This window comes from Meriones unguiculatus, chromosome 11, assembly GCF_030254825.1.
Source record: "Meriones unguiculatus strain TT.TT164.6M chromosome 11, Bangor_MerUng_6.1, whole genome shotgun sequence".
Classification (NCBI taxonomy): Eukaryota; Metazoa; Chordata; class Mammalia; order Rodentia; family Muridae; genus Meriones; species Meriones unguiculatus.
Window position 1 is genome coordinate 104,227,665 of NC_083359.1, and position 23,587 is coordinate 104,251,251.

General features: G+C 41.2%; 1 protein-coding gene across 3 annotated transcripts in view; it reads left to right on the forward strand.

Moving 5' to 3' along the window:
- Positions 1-6,463: 6,463 nt before the first annotated feature.
- Positions 6,464-23,587, forward strand: part of Eprs1 (glutamyl-prolyl-tRNA synthetase 1) — a 62,219-nt gene continuing 45,095 nt past the window's right edge. For 2 of the 3 annotated variants that reach the window (XM_060364883.1, XM_021635785.2), the window contains exons 1-6: positions 6,464-6,668; positions 10,454-10,538; positions 12,683-12,782; positions 14,272-14,428; positions 16,425-16,564; positions 18,477-18,571. In XM_060364883.1, coding sequence (XP_060220866.1) covers positions 6,623-6,668; positions 10,454-10,538; positions 12,683-12,782; positions 14,272-14,428; positions 16,425-16,564; positions 18,477-18,571 — 623 coding nt within the window. In that variant the 5' untranslated portion in view covers positions 6,464-6,622. Of the gene's footprint in view, positions 6,669-10,453; positions 10,539-12,682; positions 12,783-14,271; positions 14,429-16,424; positions 16,565-18,476; positions 18,572-23,587 lie in introns of those variants that run through there. The other variant, XM_060364884.1, reaches the window with a different exon arrangement.

The window sequence follows — 23,587 nt, forward strand, 5'->3', positions numbered from 1 at the left end:
GCCTGGCTGCCATGAGGTGGGCTGCTCTTTCCACCTGCCCTCCTTGCAGCCTCTCCCCTTCCCCCAGACCGCCTTGAAATCTTCCCCTCAGGCATTGTGAACAGCAATTCCAAAGCCTTCTTTAAATGTAATGTCTGTATTAATTCATTCAGGCAAAGGTTGTATTTTGATCATAATCACCACTCCCTCCCACAAACACACACTCTTCCTATATCTCCTCCCAGATCCATCCCCACCTCTCACCACTTCCCACCCTCTTGTCCTTTCTTTAACAACTACCGTGCCCAGTTTGTGCTGCCTTGTTCTCTCTGGTATGCAGTCATCCACTGGAGTGTGGTCAGCCTACCAGAGGCTACACCCCTAAAGCGCTTGCATCCCCAGAAGCCTTCCACTGTCAGTGCTTCTGAGCCCCTCCCCTGCCATGCCAGAATGTGGACTGGCTTGAACTTGTTGGGGGTCTCAGGCAGCTGCAAACTGCTGTGAGCTCTTGAGAGCAAGGCTCCTGTTTGGTCCTGACACTCCCTAACTCTGGCCCTTACACACAGCATCCTACTCTTAACATTGCATATACATACATTTTCATGTTTTTTGTTTGTTTGTTTTTTTCCATTCTGGATATTGAACCCAGGGCCTTGTATATTCTAGTTCGATGCTCTTCCAACCAAGCTATATCCCCACTCCTGGCTTTTTTTTACTGTTTTGGTCTCTACCCATTCCTTCAATAAAATTTCTGGGTTTGAGTTAAACAAGTAGAATGCACACTCAGTATGTTTAAGGCTCTGGGTTTTATCACTAGAGCAGCAGTTCCCAAAACAACTGCATAACAGAATTGCCTGAGAAATTTTTTCATCACACTAACTGAGGCTGAGCATGTTGATACGCCTATGATTGCAGCAATGTAGGAAGCCAATACAGGAAGATGAAGAATCTAAAACCAGTCTAAGCAATGCAGAAAGGCATTGTTCTTTCAAAATAAATAAATAAATAGTGGGGGGATGAAAAGATGGGTCACTGCTTAATAGCCTTTATTGCTCTTGTGAGGACCTGGATTTGGTTCCCAGCACATATAACAGGCATCCTGCTATGTCGTGTGACACCAGTTCCAGGGGATTTGACACTCTGACCTTCTGGCACCTGCACGCATGGTGCACACAAACTCATGCAAAAACTAACAGTAAACATACTTTATGCTCTTCTTGGGCCTTTCATAATCTCCTTGTTGTAGGACTCACTGGAATTATACCCATGGCTTTGTTTGTACAGGACTGTCAGAATCTAATAGCAGGAAGGCATGTCTGTGGCTTTGATAGATTTGACTACTCCCTCTTGTAACTCCTATAACTCTCGTTCTGATTTCCTTTCTCTCCCTTCTACCTACTTCCATTCAGTCATCTTGCTTTCTACTTGTCTTTCTTCCCTCATATGCCACTGCTGGCTGAGATTCCAGTCTCTCAGTAGATTATCTGATACCTCCAGATAGCTTTGTATAAGGATGTTGCTCAGACATCCAAATGCAGCTCTCAGCCCAATCTCAGTACTTATGCTTGATTCAGGATGCTGAAGACTGTTTGAGACCAACTCTGGCAAAAGTGAAACCCTGTCTCAAACTAACAACAGCAAACACAAAATGTATATTTGTATCAGAATTCTCTGAGGCAGGAGGATCCTGATCTTGAAGCACTGTCTGCTCCTCCGGAGGTCCTGAGTTCAATTCTATACTGGGATCTGATGCCCTCTTCTGGCATGCAGGTGAACATGCAGATAAAGCACTCATATACTAAAAAGAAAAAAAAAAAAAAAAAAAGCCCCTTAAAAATAATTTGTCTCAAGCATACAACAAAATGTTCACAGACTATTCCTCCACACCTAAGGCCTATTTTGATGCCTTGAAGCTTGCCCCGAGTTATTTCTAAACAGTTCCTCAGTTTTGCTCACACTCTTATTTACAGAGCCACATGATCCTGATAGTTGGTAATGTTTGAAAATCACTGCTTCAACCTGTTGTCTTGTTTTAATTCATTTTCTTGCTTGCTGGAATGGAATTCTATAAATAAATAGTGAAATAAACTTAGCTTTTAGAAATCTTGGGGCTGTGGAGCTGGCTCCATGGTGCTCTTGCTGGGACTAGAGTTCACCTCCCAGCATGTATCAGGTGATTCACCACCACCTATAACCGCCGCTCCAGAAGATCAGATGCCCTCTTGCACCTCCACTGTTATCTGTGTGTTCACTCACAGAAATAAAAGTAAGGGTTTTTTATTTTAAATTGTGTGTGCGCGTGTGTGTGTGTGTGTATGGGTCTGTACGTGTGAGTGCAATGCCCTTGGTGCTGGGTTACAGGTGTTTGCGAGCTGCCTGAAGTAACCTCTATAGATCAAGTGCTCTTTTTAAAATTTTATGTGTGCTGGTGTTTTGTGTTTGTGTGTGGCTCCCCGAGTCTGCTTTTCCCCTCAGGTATCCAGGCAGATTGTGAACTGTGAACTGGACTGGAGGGAATGAAGCTTAGCTGGAGCAGATGGGTTACACCTCTGGGCTGGTGGTCCTGAGTACTGTAAGGAAACTGGCTGAGGAAGCCCTGAGGAGCAAGCCAGAAGCAGCACACCTCCACGGCTTCTGTACTGGATTCCTGCCTGCAGGTTCCTGCTTTGAGTTTCTGCCATACCTTTTCTTCAGTGATGGACTGTTACCAGGACGTGAAAGATAAAATAAACCTCCTCTCACCCACCCAAGTTGCATTTGGTCATGATGTTTTATGACAGCAATATAATTTCCAACTAACACACCCTGAATTTCAGTTATAGATGTTTGTGGGCCACCATGTAGTTTCTGGGGTTCAAATCAGAATCCTCTGTGAAAGCAGCCACTGTTTTTAACTGCTGAGCTACTCCCCAGTCCCACCCCTAAGTAAAAATGTAAAAGTCTGAGACTGTAGCTCAGTGAACGTTTCCCTAGCATACATCAGGCCTGGGGATCCAGGATGGGGAAAGGGGGACCATCTCATTTTTGTGACTTAACCCATTTTTTGCAGGCTTTGATATGAAAACCAGACTTGTCCCAGAGAGATACTTGGGGTCTCCATTTTCCTTGCCTCTCCATTTACTTAGGCACTTTTACTCTGCCATTGTTTCTTTAAGTCACAACAAAAGCTGCTTCCTGAGTGCTGTCTGTCTGGCTGTAAGTCAGCTGTAGCCCATCCATTACAGCACCTCCAAAGACTTCTTTAAAAATCAAGTCTGAGGCTGGAGTGGTGCTCAGTGGTGAAGAGCCCTGTCTCTTCTTCCAGATGACCAGGGTTTGATTCTCAGCACTACATGGCAGTTTACAACTGCCTGTAACTCCAATTCCAAGGCATCAAATGCCCTCTTCTGGCTTATGCAGGCACACATGTAGTGCTCAGACATATGTCAGGAAAAATATGCAAACACAAAAAAAAATTTTTTTAAATCAAGTCTTCTGTATTCAGAGTCTGCTTATTTTGCCTTTGCCTTCAGAATAAACTTGAGGTTCCTCATAATGATATGGGAAGCTTTTACTGTCATGGCATCTTCCTTGTCCACCATCCCTTGATTATATACTACATCCATGTTCAACATGTGGTGTCCCCAAGAAAACTGTGTTCTTGAACCTAACAAATGCTAATGTAGCATTCACTGTAGGTTAACCACTTCATATAGATACCATACATTCAACAGTAGGCATAGCACTGACTGGATGTCTGTCCCTTTGTAAGCTATTTCAACTTGCGTTAAGCTCTGTGGAAGGAATTAAGAAGGTGCTAGAAAGAGATCTAAGTGAGAAGGCTAGAAACGAGTTTCCTCTAAGAAGTATAGCTTCCCTAAGGGAGTGATGTCTGAAGTTAAGATTAAGACAAGGAGTTCCGCCATGGTAGGAGCGAAGGTTTCATGTGGGATTAGTAGGCATAGCTCTAAGAGAAATAAAACAGAAAGCAAGCTACTATGGCTATAGTAAAATGAACGTGAGAAAGTATTATAAAGGGAGGTTGGGTGAGCTAAGTACTTCTTTGTAGTTCTAAAAATAAAATGAAGCTGAGTGTGGTCTGTAATCACAACACTTGGAGGCTGAGTCAGCAGCACTCAAGTTCAAGGTGAGCCCTGGCTAATTGCAGCAAGCTGTTGAAGGTGTTTTTGTAACCTGTGTTTTTCATCCATGCCCTTGTGACCATTTTCACCCATAATGACTCTGAGGCTTAAATATATTTACAAAAGCCTAGGACAATATAGCTAGTCATGTTCCCTGACTTGCTCATAATTAATTTCCTGTGTATTCTACTCTAAGTTCTGCCCCATGGCTGGTTACCTCTGCTCATGTTTCATGTCCTCCTCAGTGTCCTGGGGCAAATACCCAGTGTGCTCCACTCTATCACAGCATTCACTCTCTATACTGGAACTCCTCCCTCCTGTTTCCTGCCTCAGCTATAGGCCAATTCGGCGTTTATTCACAGGTGAAGAATCCATACAGTATATAAGAGATTATACCTATAAAGAGCCTCCAAATAAGAGTTGTATATGTTTCACATGCCTGATATTTTAGCACTTTGCAGAATGAGAACATGGACAATGAGGAAATAAGTGATGAATTAACTTCATAGTATTTCAACTGCCTTTCCATAAGTATTAAATCAAGGAGTACTTCAGAGGAGCAGACAGATCCAAACTGACCAGTTTGGGAAACTTGGCAGTTAGCTAATTCTGATCCCTTAGGTCAGATAAACTGATTCCTGACATGGAACTTTAGCAGAAGTGACTTTTTTTGTGACTTTCAACCAGATCTACTGGGGTCTAGGGCCAGAACTTTGTCCAAAATAATGGAGTCCTGTACTCTTATTTAATAAGTCCCTACTTTTGGCCAAATTTCCCCAAGTCTCTAAAGGGTTAAAAGGAACCTTGAGATTTTATAGCTCAGGGAAACAAAGGAGGATATAGGATGTGAATAGCTGATGCAGCAGGCAATTTAATCATCCCAGTGCTAAGATCGATCATGATCTCGTCTGCTTCTGTAAGAAATTCCCGTCATTGCTATCATTAGGGGACACAATCTCTTGGTATGTGATGACTGCTTTTGCTCCAGGGTATACTCTCAACTGGAATGGGTAGGGTGAATTGAGGCTCACTTGTATTTGGGAATAGTTTTGGTCCCTTACAAGAATGTTTATAGATTGGTCTTATGATTCCTGGAATCCAAGATATGACTGGGGGAAGAGAGAAAGTCAAAGGCAGGGACAGAACCAGAGAGGAACAAAATGGTACTTATCAGGGGCCGGTGCCTTCCTTCATTCCACTGTAGTAAGTACCTCACCGACTCTGCAGAATGGCTGTGAGTAAATGTTGCTATCTTTGACAGCTACATTTGACAGCTAACTGCTGTCGGCAGTCTGAAGACCCACAGAGGAAGCCTTGGCTACCTCATAAAAAGAATTTATGGAGTTGTGTAACCTTGGCTGTCCTGGACTCACACTTGTAGACCCAGCTGGCCTCAAACTTACTAGATCCGCCTGCCCTTGCCTCTCTGAATGCTGAGATTACAGGTGTGGGCCACCACTGTCTATTTTTTAATGTACATTTAAGCTTGGGAGTTAAAAGAAAGGTGCTCCAAGAAAGGAAGCACAATGCAGTCACACTTCATGGTCTTAGCAATAACAGTCTTAATTTTTTTTTAAAGGGTTACTAAGGAATTTGATCACTGGGTGTTCCTAAATTGTACTTTTTTTTTCACTGTAAACAAGTGAACAGTAATATGAGATTTGCATCAGACCATACGTCAGCTCATATACGCTCAGGCCTCGAGCCTGAATTCTTATTGTGACACTCTTATTTGAAGATGCTTCTGTATAAAAGAAACACTGTAAATGTTAGCAGCTTTCATTACAGATGTTAACTGCTGGAATTCTTGATTCTCGAGGGCGAGCGGTTCCTTTTTCTCCCTTGTCCCCATAATTTTCTGTATTTCTATCCAGCCTCCTAGGTGCTAAGATTGGACATGCACAACATCAAATAACCCCTGAAAATATTTTATTTGACAGAAAAAAAATAGAAGAAAGGGACGTCTGCCTATCCACAGGGTTAAGTCGTCGACTTGTGCACACGTATGACACTGCCCCAGGACAGACTAGTCTCCTTTGCCTACTTGTGTCACTTGACGATATGTCGTAAATTCTGTTCCTTTTCAGCAGCGGCACGGCATCTCACGTAGGTCCTGACTTGCTGCCATGGAGCGATTAGAGTCCTCTGGAGCCTGCGGTTAAAGGCGGAGCCGGCGCACCATGATGACGACCAGTAGCGCTTGCCATGACGACAATGTTCGTGGGCTTGGGACCGAAAGAAGGCTCAAGCGTCGTGGGGCGCGCTGTGATGACGCACAAAGCAGCGTGCCTTGACCCCTGCAGTCGTGGCGAGCGGGGCGGGGCAATGGCTGCCGTGGCGGACTCATTCTTATGACGTACCGCGGCGTGCGCGATGACGCCAGCGGTCACTGCCTGTGGGGCGGGGCGAAGGCTGCGGTGGCCTCGGTCGCGCGCACACGTTGCATCTCCTTGCTTCCAGCCGGACGCCGTGGTTCGTGCGCCGGGAAGGCAGCCTGACGGGTAGACCGCAGCCCCTGGGAGATGGCGGCGCTGTGCCTCACGGTGAACGCCGTAGACCCTCCGCTGGGTAAGGGCCGCGCCGCCGACCTGCGCGGGTTGCATCATCCGAGGGTGCGGGGCAGGTGCCGCGGCGGTCACGCCGAGGGAGACTCGGGGACCGGCCTGCCCTGCGGGGAGGTTGGCCCCGGGTGGCCGTCCCGGGCGTGGGGGCAGGACGCGAGCTGGCGGGGAGACTCGAGGCTGCTCTCCTGACTCCGCCAGGGTCCCGAGCGGCTTTTGCAGTGGAACTAAAGCCCCAAGTGCCTGCCAGTCCCGTCTTTAGCGTCAGGAACTTCCCGTCCCTTCCCCACCTCTCAGAGATCCGAATTCACTTGCCCCGCTTGCCCAGGCGTTGTCGAGTAGACTTTCCTGCAGGCACTTGGAATTCACTGAGGCTGCCGTCTGCGTGCTCAGGGCTGAAGGCAGCAGTTACGGAAAGCAGGAGGAACGCCGCGGACTGATGCCACCGCGTGCTTAACTACACACCCTGTGGACGTAGGAAAGGGCTGAGCAAATGTCATCTTACGCTCCATTCGGAATTGGTCTTTCAAAGTGGCCAACGCTATTGCTATATACAAGAATTCTGCCTTTTCCTTACTTTGGGAAACTACACAAAATCATTTAATCTTGATGTGCGCGTGTAGACTCGGAAGAAGTACGTTAAAAAAGCCCAGCACTTTAAATACGTTTGGCCATATGGGGTTGATGAAATTTTTTACAGTCTCAACTTTGACAGCATTCTGAACCTATGAGAAGACATTTATTTATGTAGTAATGTTCTGGGATAGAACGAAGGGTACTTTGCATTTTATGCAAGCACTCTAAGGCCGAGCTGTCTCCCCCAACCCTAAAAATAGAATGTAGTAATCATTTAAAATGTTTAAAATGATAGTGTCTTGGCATATTAGTTCCAGTCCCTGTATACTAACCTCACAACACATGCATAAGTTCTAAAAGAAGTGACTTGGATCGTTGGTTTGAAAAGGCACTAGAGGAGGTTGGTTAATTCTGGAGGCCTGAGTTCAGTCCTGGCTACCGACTGCAGTGAAGCGCGACCGGTTCCTTGATTTGTTTTAACCTTGTAAGGAAGGAGGAATCTGTCCAGTGCTGGGTGCCAGCATTAAGTGAGATTTCAGGAAAAGTTCTTCCACATTGTAATGTTCAGTACATAGCTAAACTGTAGTGTCTCTGTGTGTGTTTTGTAAACTGTCTTGAAAGTCCCTGCAGGGAACCACTAGGCCTGTGTCCTTAGAACTCAGAACCACATTCTGCTGGTATTCTGGAAGAGAGTCCTAAATTTTATGTAGCCAGCTAGAGAATATATATTGTTCTGCTTGCACCTTTTCTCATTTGAATTTTTTTTGTTTTGTTTTTTTTAAGATAGGGTTTCTCTGTGTAGCCTTGGCTGTCCTGGACTCGCTTTGTAGACCAGGCCTGCCTCTGCCTCCCAACTGCTGGCATTACAGGCGTGCACCACCTCACCTGGCTTTAAGCAATAAAATTGGGTTAAATATTTAGAAAAAAACAAAACAGATTACGTTGTGAGAATTTTATATCTTTAACCTGTCATTTTGTGTGAGTGTTAAAATACTTTTGAACTTAAAGATGCACACATAGAACTTCCCCCCATCCTGCTTATGCGTATAGCATATGTGATCCTTCTGCACCCAGAACACTTTGTATACATCTTCTCCAAGCAAGGAATCTACCTGACTTCATACAGGAACCATACATTGATAGAATTCTTCTGCCCAATGCACTGACTTCATTATTATTCTGAAGCTAATTGTTGCAGTGGTACCCAACAGCTAGGAAGGGCCACGCTTTCTTTGCCTCTCAATGTCCTGTTTGCCTGGTTTCTTTCAATGTGTAATAATTTATTAGCTTTCCCTTGTTTTAATAGCTTTGACTTCTGAAGAGGACAAACCTCTTAGTTGATTGGGTTGTCGGATGTTTCCTTGTGGTTGGATTCAGGCTGCCCATCCTAGGCAGGGATGCTGTAACTATTCCTGTTCTACATTGCAGCCCATCACTGGTGTGTGAATTTAATCTTCCCATTCTAGTCTTGATCACTGAGGGTGCTGTCTGCCCAGCCTGTGTCTACCCCACCCCTTCCTGGTAGAGTCTTCCCTTTCATTTTAAGGGAGAGAACTCGGAGCCTTGCAGACATTTATTTTTTTTTCATGCACACCTCATTGGTTTTGGCTTCCAGTGGTGCATCGTGCCTAACTTGGTTATTAAAGTGTGTGACCTTCCAATTCGACATTTCCTTTTACATGTATCAGCATTTTTCTCATGTTAATTTCATAGTAAAATATATGTGAAATTTTTCATTTTCTGTTTAAAATTAATTTTGAGCATTAGTTGACTTGGAACTTGGATTTATCTAAGTTCAGATATTAATTTTATGTTTTAATATGCAATGGTATGTATGTACAAACATGTGACATATATAGCATATAAATATGTAATAAATTTATAACAATAACACCAAATATTTCAATTACAGAAAATTCTCTGTTTGTCCCTGCTATCTAGTAGCCAGTGATTTTTGTCATTTTGTTTTTGCTTTAAGGATTTCATATACATTGACTCATGGTATGTCTGTTTTTATGTACAGGATGACACTTTTGTGATTCATCTTTATGTCTATTAACAATAGTATTTTTTTTATGCTAGTCAGGACTCCATTATGGGTATACTAAAATATATCACATTTACTTGGATTACTCTGATTTGTTTCTCCAAATTTTTATCTTTTAAAAATATATTACCTTTATTTAATCCCTTGTTGCCTTGCCTTGTGTAGCTCTAAGATGGTAATTTGTAATGGACAGAAGTTTACTGACTCACAGATCTGGAGGCTAGAAACAAACAGGCCAGTTGTAGTGGTGATCTTGCTGGAACGGGGAGACAGCACAACCCTCCTTTCTCTGTATCATTCCTTTCCTGAAGGTTCAGCTCCCCTTTCCCCTTTGCTTTGAGCATGTTAGGCAAGCCTTGTTCTTTAGGCTTTAGAAATGATCTTGTATATCGCAGGCTGGCCTTGGACTCCTGATGCTCTAGGACCCATTTCTTAATACTGTGACCAAGGCAACTAAATTTTAACATACTTTTAACAGGGGACAGGCCTGCAAACCAGTCAGCATAACTTACAGAGTGACACAAACACCCAGACCAGCACACTTACTTTCTTTTATAATTATTGTGCTTCCTTTGATAGGGCCCTGTTTTCAGTGAAACATAGTATTTACATAGAAACAGTGTATAGTAGTTGTGTGTCTTAGCCAAGTTAAGGGTCAGGACTGGTGGTGAATTTACTCACTGTGTTAGGTGCTGAAAGATAGCATTACAAAGTGCTTTAGAATTTGAGATCCGAACCATTCGGACTGTAGTCAAACACTGACTGCCCTGTGTAATCTCTGCAAGCCTCAGCTTCCTTTCTGTAAGGAGGATTAAAAAGAGATTGCTAAAGAGATTAAAAAGTTGTGTGATTGTCAAACATTCATTTTAATGGGTAACACGTAATATTCAAATATAGAAGGCAGTATTATAATTTCTTCCCTTCTTCTAGGGGAGGAAAGGAATGATTTAGTGTCACTAGCTGGAAGCTGAACACAGCTACAAGCAATAGATTCTGATTTGTTACTTCTCTAAGACCTGAGATTAGACTCTATGCTGGGGTGGGGAAGGGTGGAGTCACACCTTACAGGATTTAATATTGGGGTGATGATTTCTCCTTATTGCTGTGTGACTCTGGTTATAAGCACTACCTTATTTCTGAAGAGAAAACTCTGATGCTGTCATTTTTAGAAGCTCTGCTGGCAGTGGAACATGTGAAAGGTGATGTCAGCATTTCTGTGGAAGAAGGGAAAGAGAATCTCCTTCGGGTTTCTGAGTAAGTGCTTATTTATATATATCTTTTCAGTTCTGAGCAGCATTTAAAAATACAGAGCACTGAAGTTTTATTGTACTTGCTAATTAGGTGGATTGTTTTTAGAAAGATGTTTCATTGTGCATAGGTGCGTCCGTGTGTGTGTGTGTGTGTGTGTGTGTGTGTGTGTGTGTGTATGTATGTGTATGTGTATACATACATACGTGTGTGCGTGCCTGTGCGCGTGTGCTTACATGTAGAGGCTAGGGATCCTCCTACCTCAGTATCCTGATTGATACAATTACAGGTCTGTGCTACCATGCCATGCTGATCACTGCTCTTAAAGGTAGAGAAGAAAATTGGGGCTAGGATATAGCTAAGTGTAAGAGTGTATTCATATTTTACTTGAGGCCCTTAGTTCTCTCCCCAGCACCACAAAATGAATAAAAGGAAGAAAGGAAGGAAGGAAAGCTTTTTTCAAATATCAGGTTAGACCCTGGGGCCCTCACAAGTCCTTTCGATTCTGGATGGGAGACTAAAGGTTTCGAGGTTGGTCATGTCAGATCAACAGCAATGTTCTGTCAGCTGTTCATTTGGGGGACGTGTTGTCAGAATCACAGTTCTTCCTTGGGTTGATGAGGTGGACAGGGTTGATCTTGAACTCTCAGCAGTCTTGCTACCACAGCCTGCCAGGTGCTGAGGTGATGAGCCTGAGCCTCCACATAGTGCTTTACTAAAATACGTAACAGGGATGGCCCACAGGGTAAGCTCTGTGGGCAGCTGTGTTTTTAAATGATTCCTAAGCCTACCTTCAGCCAAGTTTTCTTTGATGTTCAAAAGTTTAACTTGTGACTGTTCACTTTTGTCCACTAAAGATTCTGTTTCAACAGACCTTGTAAAGTTTTTTATTTCAACATTCTGAAACTATTTTGTTATTACTTTCTCTTTCATTTTTTAATGGTTTTGTGTCCTTTTTAAAAAGAATTTATTTATCATGTATACGATATTCTGTCTGCATGTACACCTGCACGTCAGAAGAGGGCACCAGATCTCATTTTAGATGGTCGTGAGCCACCATGTGGTTGCTGGGAATTGAACTCAGGACCTCTGGAAGAGCAGCCAGTGCTCCTAACCTCTGAGCCATCTATCCAAGCCTGGTTTTGTACTTATAAAGAATTATTTTTGCCAAACAGCACTGGTAAGACTTACTCATTTACTTTTTGTTTTATGCTAGTGATTTCCTTCTTTCTTTTCTTTTTTTTTTTTTTTTTTTAACATGTTAGGTTTGGCTGTGCTGCCCAGGCTGGCCTTTAACTCCTGAATTAAGCAATCTTACAGCCTCTGGTTTCTGAGTAGCTCATCTGAAGGGACTTACCAGTGTCTGGCTTTGTTAGCATTTTTCTGTTGATGTGAAACCCTTGAAAGTTGATAAAACCAAGGTCCTTATAGCAGTCTATCTCTGGCTTCTTTGCATTTGTTTATTTTAAATTCTCTATTCTTCTAAACCTCAGTTATATTTCCCCCTAACTTCTTAGTTTTTATTTATTTATTTATTTATTTATACCCCAGTTACATTCTCATTGCCACTGATAAAACATAGAAAGTGAAAGTGAGGAGGGTAAATATGGTAGTGCTGGTTTACAGGCACAATACTCTCTAGCTTGAGGCAGGATCTTGAGTTCAAGGATATGTGAGGCCCTATCTCAAAAAACAGAATAGCCTGTGAGGTAGCTCAGTGGCTGAGAGTCCATTGCCACGCCTGATGTGCTGAGTTCAGTTCTCAGGACCACGTGTGAGAAGGCAAGAACCAACTTGTTCTCTGACTCTGTATCCAAGCTCTGGCATGCTGGTACTCAAAATAGATATGTACAATTAAAAATAAATATATTTGTACTCATATAAATAAATACAATTAAAAATACTGAAATAACAAACAAAAACCATAAGAATGAACTGTCATACAGAAAGTCTGCTCCAAAGTAAATTAAATTTCAGTGGATATTTTTAGAACAGATTGTAATTTGATAGATACAGAGTAAGATCAAATTAGCACTTTACTATGGTAGAAGAAAAATCTGGTAAATATGTTAAGGTTTCCATTTCCACATTTGTGACTCTTAAAGACTTTTGCTGAAGCAACTATAATTGACATAATGCTTAAATCTTAGGAATGTGGTGTTCACTGACATAAATTCAATACTGCGCTACTTGGCTAGAGTTGCAACTACATCTGGGCTGTATGGTACTAACCTGATGGAACACGCTGAGGTGAGCAAGGAATATTTATTTTCTTGTACACGTCTTGTCTTATGCTTTCTGATATATGGGAACAGTGTTGTCCTACTGTGCAGAGACATGTGACATTAGTCCTAATAAGGGTATGAACAGAACTAATCATAGGCCCATGATAAGGAATGTTTTGTGCTTAGTTTGCTCTTTTCTGTGCAGGCCAGGCTAGCCTGTCAACTTCCTGTGTCCTGTGCTGGCCTAGAACTTGTGAATCTCCTGACTCCTGCATATATTATTATAGCTGTGTCCTACCATACCTAGTTCATTGCTTGTTTATTTTCAGAAAAAATAAGCTGGAAGCATAACTCAAGCACACATTTTAGGTCACCATGCACGAGGCCTTGGGTGGGAGCCCCACCACTACAAAGGAGCAACCTTTTCAGCCTTTAAGGTTCATGGTCTCCGTCTAAACCAAGTATATTTTTGGGTGATTTAGTGCTATCTTCACCTTGGTTTTCAAGAATTTCAGAGTTGGATTGTACTGCCTAGCTCATGCCATTTACCTTCCACATTTACAGGCCTAGAAAAATGAAGAGATTTGTCCAGGGTCACACACATATGTGGGAGCTCATTTTCTTTCTTAAGTTAATGATTAATTACAACAACTTTTGGTGCCACTCTGAAGATGCGGTTTTTTTCCTGTGTATGTACTACCCTAGTTTTTGTAAATTTTATACAGCTCAAAAAATAAAGAATGCCTTTTCTTTTTAGGCTTATTTGGATAAGGTCTCATTGTAGCCTAGGCTGGTGTCCACGCTTGATCTTCTTGCCCTGCCAGGTTTACAGCCGTGTCCAATATGCAGGGCAGAAAATGGACTTTAATTATTCAATTTTTTGTTTGTTTTGTTTTTGAGACAGGGTTTCTCTGTAACCCTGGCTGTCCTGAACTCCTTTGTAGACCAGGCTGGCCTCATTCACAGAGATTCACCTACCTCTGCCTCCCTAAGTGCTGGGACCACAGGTGTGTGCCACCACACCTGGCAATTACTGACGTTTAAAGTTCTTCAAGTGGATGAATCCAACTGTCTAGGTAGCCGAGTTATTCCCTTCTACTGCCAGCTCCTTCCTGACGTTGTCGTCCACGTACCTGTTTAAAAAAAAATAATAGGAAAATAAACTGCAGAGATTGCATTGAGTTAAATGACATTTCAGACCCAAATGACTAGAATTGAACCTGTGAGAATCCAAAGCACAAAGCAGAAAGAATTAGCTTCAGTTTCACATCTGCTGAGTGGAAGTTACAGTAGCTGAAAAGAACTTGGAGAAAAGGCATAAAAGCTTTGCACTACAGCCTCCCAAAGTGTGCTGCCTTTGAATTGAACCCATGTGATGATAAATTGTGTAATTTCAGTTAAGGAAAGTTTTTTCTAGCCAGGGAAGCCAAGAGTATTTTGCTGTTCCATTACCTGTGCTCATTTTGTTTTGAAGCCTGCACTCTGGGGTTTGTCCTTTTTCTCTTTGTTTACAGATTGATCATTGGTTGGAGTTTAGTTCTACAAAGTTGTCTTCATGTGATGTGCCGACTTCTGCAATCAACGAGCTTAATCATTGTCTATCTCTGAGAACATATCTAGTTGGAAACTCCTTGACCTTAGCAGATTTATGTGTTTGGGCCACCCTAAAAGGTACTGATAACTCCTCTTTACTGGGACTTTAGCTTTTAGGGTTTGTTCTTGTTGCTTGGGGTGAGGGGGATTAATTTTTGAGATGGAGCTCGTCTCAAAGTTTTAGGCTTAAGCAGCCTTCTTGCCTCAGTCTCCCAAGTGGCTGTAACTATAGTGATGTGTCGTCACTGTGACCAAGTTACATTCTTATTTGGTCATATAGTAGATGAAAAGTAAACAGTTTTGTCTGTGTGTATGTGTGCATAGACAGTAACTTAGGACTGTCTTACTGAGGGGTGGTTAATCTGGCTTTCTCTGTGGTCACAGGGATTCTGTGTCCTCTGTTGGCCCTGGAAGGCATCTCTCTCCCTGACTTCTCTTGCCTTTGGAGGTGTCACTCCTGCTAAAGAGACCCTCATCCTTTTAGCACTCCTATCTAAACAATTGCCTAACTTCCAGCATTTGTCTCCAGCTTGGGAAACTTTTGTTCAGTAGGATTGTGAGGGACAGATTAGTGAGGTATATGAAATGCAATTCTTCTTGTGGGTCCCTGTTTTCTTTTTGTACAATTAATTTTACAGTAGATGTGATGATGTTCATAGCAACCTGGGAAACAGTTAACTTGAAAAACTTCATTATATAATTGTTATCTGAAATCTGTACTTAATTTACAAATTGAAATGTTTTGACATAATTTATAGCTGTAATATTTTCACCATAGTCAAGATTGAAAATACAAAACACACTCAGAATGTGCAGAAATCTACAGACTCTTTCAGTCTAACAATGATGTTGAAGCAGGGGTTTGGGGCAAAGGTGCACTTAGAGTAGAAAGGAAGAGGTTGAAGCCTCAGTCATCTGTGTATTTCATATTTCATCGAGACAGATATAGAAGTCAGTAATTTTGGCATAAAGTTACATAGGTTTTTATGACATGAAATCACTCAAGTCCCTAAGTCAAAAGAATCAGCCTTTAAAAATGTAATTTTGACTAGCTTATATCTGATTGGTGGTTGTACAGAGAGTGCTAATTTTGTTGTTGTTTGTTTGTTTGTTTGTTTGTTTTCCAAGACAGGGTTTCTTTGTGTAGCCCTGGCTGTTCTGGAACTCACTTTGTAGACGAGGCTGGCCTTGAACTCACCTCCCTCTGCCTCCTAAGTGCTTGGGATTAAAGATGTGTGTCACCATGCCCTTCTGAGACTATAATTTTTTAGTTTGGTTTGGGTTTTTTTTTGTTGTTGTTGTTGTTGTTGTTTTGTTTTGTTTGAGATGGGATTTCTCTGTTTGTCTGTTCTGGCCTTGCTTTGTAGACCTGGCTGTCCTCGAACTCACAGAGATCCACCTATCTCTGCCTTTCCAAGTACTGAGATTACTGGTGTGTGCCACCACGCCCAGCTGAGAACCATAATTTTTAAAAGTATACAATATATGAGAAAACATGGATCACTGAAGATTCCTTAAGATGATGTAGGCAGACAGCCTGCTTTGTGGAAGCTTTGGACCTGTTAAAAACTTAAGGTGTATGAATTGGCTGACAGAATTTGGTATCTATGACTTACTGTGAACAAAATCATCAGCATGTAGTTGAAATGGCGCTAAACTGTGTCTCTGTATATTAACAAAGTTACAAAGTAGGAAGGGAATGGAGTTGATGACCCATTTCTGCACTGATGTGGAAATTAACTGCTTGTTATTTACCTTAGCTTGTATTGTTTTCTCCAGTTGATCTGCTGTGAGATGAATCATTGGTCTTACACTGTGTGTGCCGAGGGAGTAGAGGATGCAGTAATGAACTTGACTGAGTTCAGCTGCAAAGTGTTTTAGCTTGTTCTGTTCTGTTTCTTAGAACTAGCTAGGCCAAGGTGTGGGCTTGTGCTTCTCCCTTCTGTCTCAGCCTCCTGAGTGCTTATAGCTGCGCTATAAGTTAATCTCATTCACATAAACTAACTGACTGGAACTTCACTTTAGGATTTGCTGATTTGGTAAAGATTTTTTTAAAAATTATGTTCACTTACAGGGAATACTGCATGGCAGGAACAGTTGAAACAGAACAAAACTCTGGTTCACGTTAAACGCTGGTTTGGCTTTCTTGAGGCCCAGCAGGCCTTCCGCTCAGTTGGTACCAAGTGGGATTTTTCAGCAAACAAAGCTAGAGAGGTAAGCCTTTAAAGCACTTTTTTTTTTTTTTTTTTTGCATTGCATTTTTATTATTTGTCTGTGTTTGTAGGTGCACATGGTATGTGTGTCGAGGTCAGAGGGCAACTTAATGGAGTCAGGTCTCTGCTTCTACCTTGTGGGTCCCAGGCACTGACTGCATTTTTTTTCAAGACTGATGTTAGCCAGTACTTTCACTTGCTGAGCCATGTCACTGTCCCTAAATTTTTTTTATGCTGATGTTTCAGTCTAACTGAGACTCTATCTGAAAAGGTTATTATTCTCATAGGAAGTTTGTGTTCTGTATATTGGAATATAGCTTAGGGTCAGGGTGTTTCAGGTGTTGGATCTGTGATACCGATTTAAAAAAAAAAAAAACAGTCCACAAAAGGTTATTTTCGTTAAAATCTTAGATCCTATTTCTGTTCAGGTTTAGCATACCTTTAACCATTCAACCACATAAAGCCTGAATGTTATGTGTACAAGACTACACCCCAGTGCATGTTCTTCATCTAAATTCCATATGATGAATATCATATTTTACGTGTTGTTCTTGTTTTTTGGTGCTGGGGATATGTCCTACTATCAAGTGATACCCCAGTCACCTGTTTTATGATGCACTTCTTCCTTGATCCTGAATCTTCACTGATTTTGAGCCATTTTGTTGAGTCTGGGTAAATCCTGTCACATACAGTTCAGCACCAGAGGTATTCTGTTTTGATCTGCTTTGCTTCCTGGGTGTCCTTGTTGCACACTGTGCCAACGTGACACAATCTGGAGTCATCTGAGAAGAGGACAGGTTGGTTGAGAAAATGTCCCAGAGGTCTAGCTGCAGGCCAGTGCGCTGGTTGCTAAGAAAGGGCCCAGCCCGCCTGTGCAGCGGCTCACTTTGGTAGGTGTGGGCAGGTGTTCTGGGGCTGTATAAGAAAGCAGCTCAGCTAGCCGATAAGCAGCAGCACTCCTCCTGGGCTCCTGTTTGAGCTCCTGAGTTCCTGCCTTTATTTCCGTCAGTGGAACATGACCTGGGATATATAAGCCAAATAAACTTGTTCTCCCCAAGTTACTTTTGGGGAGAAAACAGAATGGCAACCAAACTAAGACAGTAGGCATGCATCGTCAGATTTGACTCAGTGAAGGTTTTCTGGTGTAGTGAAATTATGAACACTGCTAGTTTGGACGTAGACGTCATAATATATTCAGTTGTTTTCACCAAAAATCTGTATTCATCTTCATTTTTTTCCCCAAATAATCCATCAGCAAGTTCTATTCTTGTATTGAGAGAGTTTCTTACTATTGTTGATTTTATTGAGGTCCTAGTAACTCCTTCTTTATTAAATTTTTAATATAAAAAATTACTGTGTATGGGTGTTTTGTCTGCACAGCATGCTTAGTGACTGTGGAGACCAAAAGAAGTGGTTGGATTCCCTGGGACAGGAGTTACAGATGGTGTGAGCCTCCGTGTGGGTGCTAGGGATCCAGCCTGGGCTGACTGCAAAAACAGCAGCTAGTCAAGTCATTGCCACCAGGGTCTTCCAGGCCATTAAACATTCCCTTGTGTTTTGAATCCATTTCAACCTCTGTGTTCATGCACCAGCACCTGTGGACCTTCTGCCACTTTTCTCTTACACACCTTTGTGTCTGTCTTTTAATTGGCCCCTCCCTCTCTCTGATACATTTCTCCTTATTTTTCAAGATCCAGCTTGGGTTTGGTATTCTGCTGTGATTTTCCTGGGCATATAGATCCTGCTTCCTAACTCTAACTGAACACTCTCACGTGACCTTTAAATGTTTTTGCTGTATAAGTTTTTGTTTTTAGGCACTGGACAAAGAATTTGGTATTTTCAGTATTTGCTAAGATAATGTATTCATAAACATTTGGCCATGTAAGTTTTTGCTGTGTGTGTTTTGTTTTTAGGCACCTGACAAAAAACAAGACGTTGGGAAATTCGTTGAGCTTCCAGGTGCAGAGATGGGAAAGGTGACAGTCAGATTCCCTCCAGAGGCTAGTGGGTAAGAAAACACCACCTGCTTATAGCAACCACACTTAGGAAGCTCTGTAGTTGTGACTACTTACTGTTGCAAGGATCATCTAGAAGGATATGATTTTAAGGGTGGGAATAAATCTAAAAAACCTCAGTTTAATTATTTATAACTTATGTTAATTTGTAGTTTTAATTCATCATGGCAATAGGAGAGACAACATCTAAATTTTATTACAGAATTTTAAAAACTAATAAGAAAATAAACATCAATTGAAAATTTTAAATATAAATAAGACAGTGTCTGTATTTAGAAAAGCTTAGGTTTTGCTTGTATTTTGAGATTTTTTTACAGCCTTTTTTTTTTAGTAAAGATTTGTATTTATACCTGCTCTATCTTTTCTATTTATAGTAGATATTACAGTAACATTTTTCTAAAATAAAGGAAAGGGAATTTTGAAACGCCTATTTAGTTCTTTGCATTAATTTTCGGGTTTTCCTAAACTATTAACTCTTGGCACACAGAAAATAGAATTTGACTAACTCATAAGAGCCTACAGGCCCCCTCTGCATTTCCTCATGCTGAGTGGAGCCTCTGCCTTTGCATGTCAGTCATTCTAGTCTCCCTGAAGCACCCTTACTGGTCAGGTGTGTGATAGAATCCTTTCAAAGGTACTAATACAGAGGAAAATCTCCTTTGAGCAGCCTCCCTCAGGAGTTTAGCCTTATGAGAGCATCACACTATCATTTTCTATGTGAGATGTTTGTGCTTTCTAAACTTAATTTCAGATCTTGCATTTTATAATCAAATCTTGTCTTCTGGCAGATAACAACTCTACATTTTCTGTTTAAAAGTTCTTTATTCACAGTTTTGTCACTAACAGCAACTTGAAATTCTACATATGGCATGGTGGGATGAAGGTGAGACCTAGTCTAATGTAGACAAAATTCACCTTGAACTCACTACGTAGCAAGGCCAGCTTTGAACTCCTAAACTTGTTTCCACCCCAGCCAGAATTCCACATGTTGTTTAGATTTTTAAGCTTGTAGATTCAGATTTTGAACTGAATGCTAGAAAGAAGAAAATGAGAGATGGTTCTTCCAGAGGACCCAGGTTCAGTTTCCAGCACTTGCATGGCAGCTTACAACTGACGGTAACTCCAGTTCCAGGAGATCTGATGTCCTCATCTGGCCTCTGCAGCACCAGGCACATAGACATACATAAACCCTTATACATACAAATAAATTTTATTTCATTATTGCTAAATTTTTTATAAGTGTATGTGTGTGTTTGTGTGTTCACATTATACAGGCAGGTGCCGAAGGCATTGTGGGTGCTGAGAATTGAACTTGGGTCCTCTGCAGGAGCAGCAAGTGTTGTTAATCAATCAGCCATCTCTCCAGCTCCTAAAAATATATTTTCTTAAAGAAAGAAATGAAAGAGAAACAGTAAAATAGTATACAGATTTTTACTGTTATAAAATTTCAATACAATTTATATACAAAATTATATTAAAATTTCACTTTTGTCAACTATCAATCAATCACACCTTACATGGTTCAGTGTCCATGTACATTTTAGATCCCTGATATTTTGTTACTGTGTTGTGTGAGAGGTTATAGTTGTGCTTTTGAGTAATAATTTCCATGACTTGGTAAAAGGTACTTTTAAAATAATGTTTGTAGTGATGCCATTTATCTTTTATTTTTTTATCCCATCATTTATTAAAATTGTGAGTTTCTCATATTTGAATTTTATGATAATTTCAGAGACCATGTTCTAACACAGTGTAGGAATTGGAATGTAACCCAGTATCCATTTTTACTTAGCTTTCTTGCTTTTGATGACATCCCCAGATGCTTTTAAAACGCTTTTTAATTTCTTTTCTGTGAGCATGAAAACACTAAGGCGTAATTTTGACTCCTTGTCTTTTGTTTATTTTCCTGATGTTTTATTTTATTTTTAAGACAAGCTCTCCTGTATCTGAGGCCACCCTCAAACTGCACTTGAACTTATTGTGTTGCGAGGGTGACCTCAGATTCCTAATTCTTATGCCTTTACTTTTGTAGAAGTGAGGTTATGTGTCACTATACTCATTTTGTGCAGTACTAGAATTGAACTTGGGGCTTCATGAATGCTAGACAAGCACTCTACCAACCGAGCTACACCCTGGGCCCTTTTTATTTTCCTTTTTTTAAAGATTTAATTATTTACTACGTAAACAGTGTTCTGCCTGCATGTATACCTGTACGCCAGAAAAGGGCACCAGATCCCACTATAGATAGCTGTGAGCCACTATGTGGTTGTTGGGAATTAAATTCAGGACCTCTGGAAGAGCAGCCGGTGCTCTTAACATCTGAGCCATCTCTCCAGGAACCACCCCCTCAGCCCTTTTCTATGTACTCCTGTCTGAGTTGGTACTTTATATAGGCAAGGCCAGTCTTGAACTCATCAATCCTCCTGCTTCGTCCTCCAAAGTGTTATGATTTCAGTTGTGTGTCATCACACTTATGTGATACCTATTATGTGCAGACATTACCAGATGTTTCATATATAGTAGGCCATAAATCTACAACTCTGTGAGCAAAGGCACTCTTACAATCTGTTTTACACAGGGTTTCAGACTGACTCACACCATGTGTTAATAATATGCCAGACTAGAGACAGACTTGCCATCTGTTTCTGGAGTCCTGGTAACTAGAAAGTATCCTCTTTGTATGTATGTGTAAGCCTTTGTGAGGGAGAGGGAGTATGGCAGAATGTAATGCAAATCACTGCCAACTATGCATAAGTATGATTTTAGCCCTGATTTGATGTAGGTTATCTCTTGAGACAGTTAATCTTATGACTATTTTAAGAGTCCTGGCTGTTTTCTTAAGATTTGTATTCTTAAGAGTGCATCTGCTATTTCAGATTCATACATGTCTTTAAATTATAAGAGTTTTTTCCTGTTTACCCCAAAAGCAGGAGATAGGCCCTCAAACATTTTGAATAAAGCTAAGCACACTATTAACTAATAATAGGTAATCAGTGGTCATTGGTAAAAATATTAAAACATTACATTTATTTGCTTATTTGTAACATGTGCGTATGTATGTAGACACACATATGCCACATGTGGAATTCAGTGGGCAGCTTGTAGGAGTCATTCTCTCCTGCCATGGGAGGCTCAGGAGTTGAACTAAGGTTGTCCGGCTTGGTAGCAGATTCCTTTACCCACTGTGCGATCTCTGCAGCCCTGTATGTCTCTTCTTGACAGTGCTTTAAATGCAGCACACTCATGTGTCTCAGTTTCTTTCTGAGAACTCACAGCCCTTTATTTTAGGTTTTAAATTAGTTTTTATTTTATTGTATGGGTGCTTTGTTTGCATGTATATCTGCGTATCACTTGTATTTCCCAGGTGTTCATGGATTCTAGAAGAATGTCAGCTCCCTTAGAACTGGAATTACAGACAAGTTTTAACTACAGTGTAGGTGCTGTGAACAAACCTGGATCCTCTGGAAGAGCAGATGGTGCCCTGTAACCACTGAGCCATCTCCAGCCCAGACAAAAACAGCCCTTTATTTTTATAGTAGTTTTAGATTTATAGAAAGTTGCAAAAATAGGATGGAAAGTTGTATATGTGTACATACGCATGCGTGTGTATGCAGTTTTTCCTTTCCTTTTTGTTTTTTGAGGAGGCGTTTCTCTGTAACAAGCTTTGGCTGTCCTGGGCTGGCTTTGTAGACCAGGCTGGTCTTAGGCTCACAAGAGATCCGCCTGCCCTGGGATTAGAGGGGTGCAATACTGCCCCTGACTGTTGCGGTTTTTCTTAATCGGGGGTTCTTTGTTTTTTGTTTTTTTCTTTTCTTTTCTTTTTTTTTTTTTTTTCTGATACACAATTTTTTTTTTTCTTTTTTTAAGATACTGCCTAAGATATCCATATAAATCTTTGGTTTATGTAGAAAGTTGTGCTTTGTAAGTGTCTAAAGAAAATTGTTAGATTAGATCTGGATTACAGTTGAGTTAGAGAGTGTCTCTGACACAGGCAAAGCACTGGGTTCAACCTCTAGCACCACAGAAAAGCTTGCTGTTAGTTTTCAATGTAAAAACAGTACAGAGACATAATAAAGGTTGCTGCTTTCTCCTCCCATATTGATATATTAGTTGATACCAAAAATGTGCTTTCAAACTAGTTGACTGTCTTAAAACATCCAGTGCAGCTATCACACAAACTAATAAGCATGCTGAGAGCTATTTAAACTTGCTTTGTAAGTGTTTAACCTTGCCTCATTCCTTATTTTCTGCCTAGTTGACAATATCTTTAGCAATAAGTTCTCAGATGCATATTCTTAGGTCAGGCTTACGTAATGTAGGTCAGGCTGCCGTGAAACTTGGGTTCCTCTTGTCTTTGCCTGCCAGCCTCACCATGCTTGGCTTAGGGTGTTGCTTTTCACCACTGCATTGATGGAGGAGGTCATTGCTGTGCAGTACTGTTATTCTTTTTTATTATCAGCTGCCCATGGGAACAAACAGTATTAAGATTCTGGTTTGTGGAGTTTGGTGCTAGATTCGACCTTTGACATCATGTAGTTAAAATATTTTCATTGGCATCTGAGAAGGCTGAAACCAAGGAAAGTAGTGAAAACTCCTAGCGTTTTCTGTCACATTAATCTCCATTCCAGTTCTCTTGGCTTGGCCGTCACAGTGACAGCACTTGTCTCAGGTGCGTCTCTCGTAGTGTTTGGTGGTTGTGCCCAGCAGCAGCAGATCTGAGAGTTACACTGTTGGCCTGCATCAAGAATGGTTCCAGAAGATTTCCTGTAAATGACCATTCCTCTTGGAGGAAAAAAAGACTGTTCTTAGGGTTATAGTATTTATATTAACTTGCCCGCTGAGTGTTTATGTCAGGAGTTGTACCTTATGGTTCCACTGTTCATGTTCTAGTCTGTTGTCTCTGTCAGAGTCATGCTTTCTATTACAGCACCTGTTAGTAGAAAGTAAAATGATTGGGGAGTATTAGACATTCTGTTAGTTCTTAGCTCCTCAAAGAGGTTAAGGGTAAG